This window comes from Odontomachus brunneus, unplaced genomic scaffold, assembly GCF_010583005.1.
Source record: "Odontomachus brunneus isolate Ranch 3 - 2012 unplaced genomic scaffold, Obru_v1 Obru_scaffold_015, whole genome shotgun sequence".
Lineage (NCBI taxonomy): Eukaryota > Metazoa > Arthropoda > Insecta > Hymenoptera > Formicidae > Odontomachus > Odontomachus brunneus.
Genome location: NW_022639465.1, coordinates 1,798,861 through 1,801,383, shown reverse-complemented (window position 1 = coordinate 1,801,383; position 2,523 = coordinate 1,798,861). Strand labels below are relative to the sequence as shown.

General features: G+C 39.2%; 1 protein-coding gene across 1 annotated transcript in view; it reads left to right on the top strand.

Moving 5' to 3' along the window:
* LOC116841372 (pickpocket protein 19-like) overlaps nt 1-2,045 on the top strand; it is an 11,775-nt gene extending 9,730 nt beyond the window's left edge. The window contains exon 5 of the mRNA XM_032809201.1: nt 1,777-2,045. Within this exon, the coding sequence (XP_032665092.1) occupies nt 1,777-2,045 (269 nt within the window). The remainder of the gene's footprint in view (nt 1-1,776) is intronic.
* The last annotated feature ends 478 nt before the right edge of the window (nt 2,046-2,523 follow it).

The following is a 2,523-nucleotide window of genomic DNA, read 5'->3' as shown; positions in this document are numbered from 1 at the left end:
GAGAGAGAGAGAGAGAGAGAGAGAGAGAGAGAGAGAGAGAGAAGGGAAAGCGTTAGAGAGCTGAAAACAAAAAAAAAGTGCTCGTGAATGCTTCATTCAAACTCGCTTTCAGGGCTCACGGAGAACTTTAATTTGTGGCGCCTTAATTATTTCCCTATCTCTATTAGCCACTCCCCGGCGATTCTCTCGCGTAACTAGTCCCGCGAGAGATGGCGTGAGTTGCGAATTCATAGCGCGCTCGTGTTTCTTCCTCGAGATGTTGTGGCGCGCGCCGTCTCGTTTACGGCTATCTTGAACATCATTCGTGATTCCACCGCGAGTAACCATATATTTTTAACGCTGCGAGAACCACTGTTCGCGGCATAACGGAAATAAAAATGAGCAGTGCGCGAATCGCGCTTGGCGGAATCATTTTAATCGTCTTATGTTTCCTCTCTCCCGACTAGAAATTTATGGTTCTGATCAAGGTTAATTCTAATCAATTATCTAGCTTGTGTAAGGGATTATCAGGTCTTGGCGAGTCATATAACACATCAGGGCTTTATTAATAATAAAGATTATTAACCTTTAAAACGAATAGGATGTTTACTTGTATCCGGATATTTTTAATAACTCCGTATTTCGCCTCACTCCGAAATTTTCAAGATTTCATATGTACCTCAAAAAAGTTAATATAGCGAGGACATTTAAGACTCAGTGACGAAAATTCATCAGTTACGATCCGAATAACAGTCGAAGTAAATCAATTTTATACACGAATGACTTTTTATTTATTTAGAATATACTTTTTACATAAATAAGTGAAAATTTGTTTTTTTATATGTTGTACATTTCAATAATTTTTCAAATTATTTTAGTGTGTTGGAGTAATGAAATATTTTTTAATTTTAACGTTAAACTAGACGAACACACACTGGTATGATTAACAAGGTTTTTGCAGGTATGTGTTTTTTTTCAAACTTTTTGTGCTTCTTTTACTTTCTGTGTTTCGTACTCCTTTTCCTACTTTTGTATAATGTGTAAAAATGCATTTTTATGTTACTTAGATTTCTCTTTTTATATATACCGTTTTCATATATTTTAAAATAATTCGACTTTATTCAAGATAGTATAATGAATTACTTTTTCATTAATTATTACGGTCTTAAATATAAAACCTCAAATTTTATTTAAAAAAACTATAGCTATGATTTGTTAAACAAAAGTTGTTAGCTTCGAAAAATAATTAAACATCGTAAGGGTTAATAATTATCATCTTAATGAAGACTTGATAACATATATTATCCTATATATACCAGATAATTGATTAGAATTGTAATCATGAGAAAAATTTCCAGTCAATCTCTTTCTCTTTCGGAAAAAAGCTTAAACGGCACAGTCAGAACATCTTAACCACATGTACGATCGTAAACAAAAAGTTTGTGCACAAATTTTCATATGAGTTTTGGAACACATCCATTTTGTCCAATGGGAGAATTTGTTTTTTAACAGAAGAAATCTTCCATTGAATAAGACGGTTCTGACACTCACATAAAATATCGCTCTTCTGTTCACACAATCGTACATTATATCCATAACGAATAATAAAATATTAGTTTTGTTAATCCTTCTCTTATAAACGTTCTTAGGGGACATGGACCTAGACTAACAATGGAAGCATTTATCCGTTTATCTATCTCTCTTACGTATACCCACAACCACCGAATATTCTTCTTCCCTTTCTTGCCACGATCACCATATTAATGACTCGGTCAATTTGCATACCTCTCTTTGCAGTGTCTTTCGGCGGTATAATCGGCTTATTTCTGGGCGGCTCGTTGCTCAGCGTCGTCGAGTTACTTTACTACATAATGGTGGCCGCGTTTTCGTCCCTCCGCTCGCGGCAAAGGACCAGGGCGGAATCGAGGACGCGTACGAGCAGCACGCCGATCGTCCACACAGCGGTACTGCCCATCCTGGATTACGGCCCGCTAAAGCCGCCAGCGAGGAGAATACCGATTTTCGCGAATTACGGCCTCGCGAAATCGAATTTGAACAGATATTGAGTTACCGCGGAGATAACCAGGCACCAAGTCTTTCGGTCAGAGGCTCTCTAAGCGTCGGCCGGTCGGAGGCGCTCGGAGAGCCTCCATTATGGTCGCGCCGCCATGAAATTTGAGAAGGTAAAATATCTAAAAAAAAAAGAGATGGCACCTCCACCTTCCACAAGGCGAATCGATATTTGTTAGCTGTCACATCAAAATGTGAACGCGTGCGCACTCGCGCTTTGTGCCCTTAATGGGATTCTATTCTTCGCGAGGTTGAGAAACAGAATGTCGAACCGCGCGAATCAGATATTCACGTCTGGCACACTAAACGCGCGGACCGGCGGCACTGTCCGCCGGAATAAACGAGTCCCGTTTTTCATAGACACGTTGGTTATTGTGTTTTACCGTGAGACCGTCCCCATAAATCAGGAAGTGGTCGCGATATCGATCGGATTTGACAAGGAAATCGAGAATGCCTTGCACACCGAGATCTAAC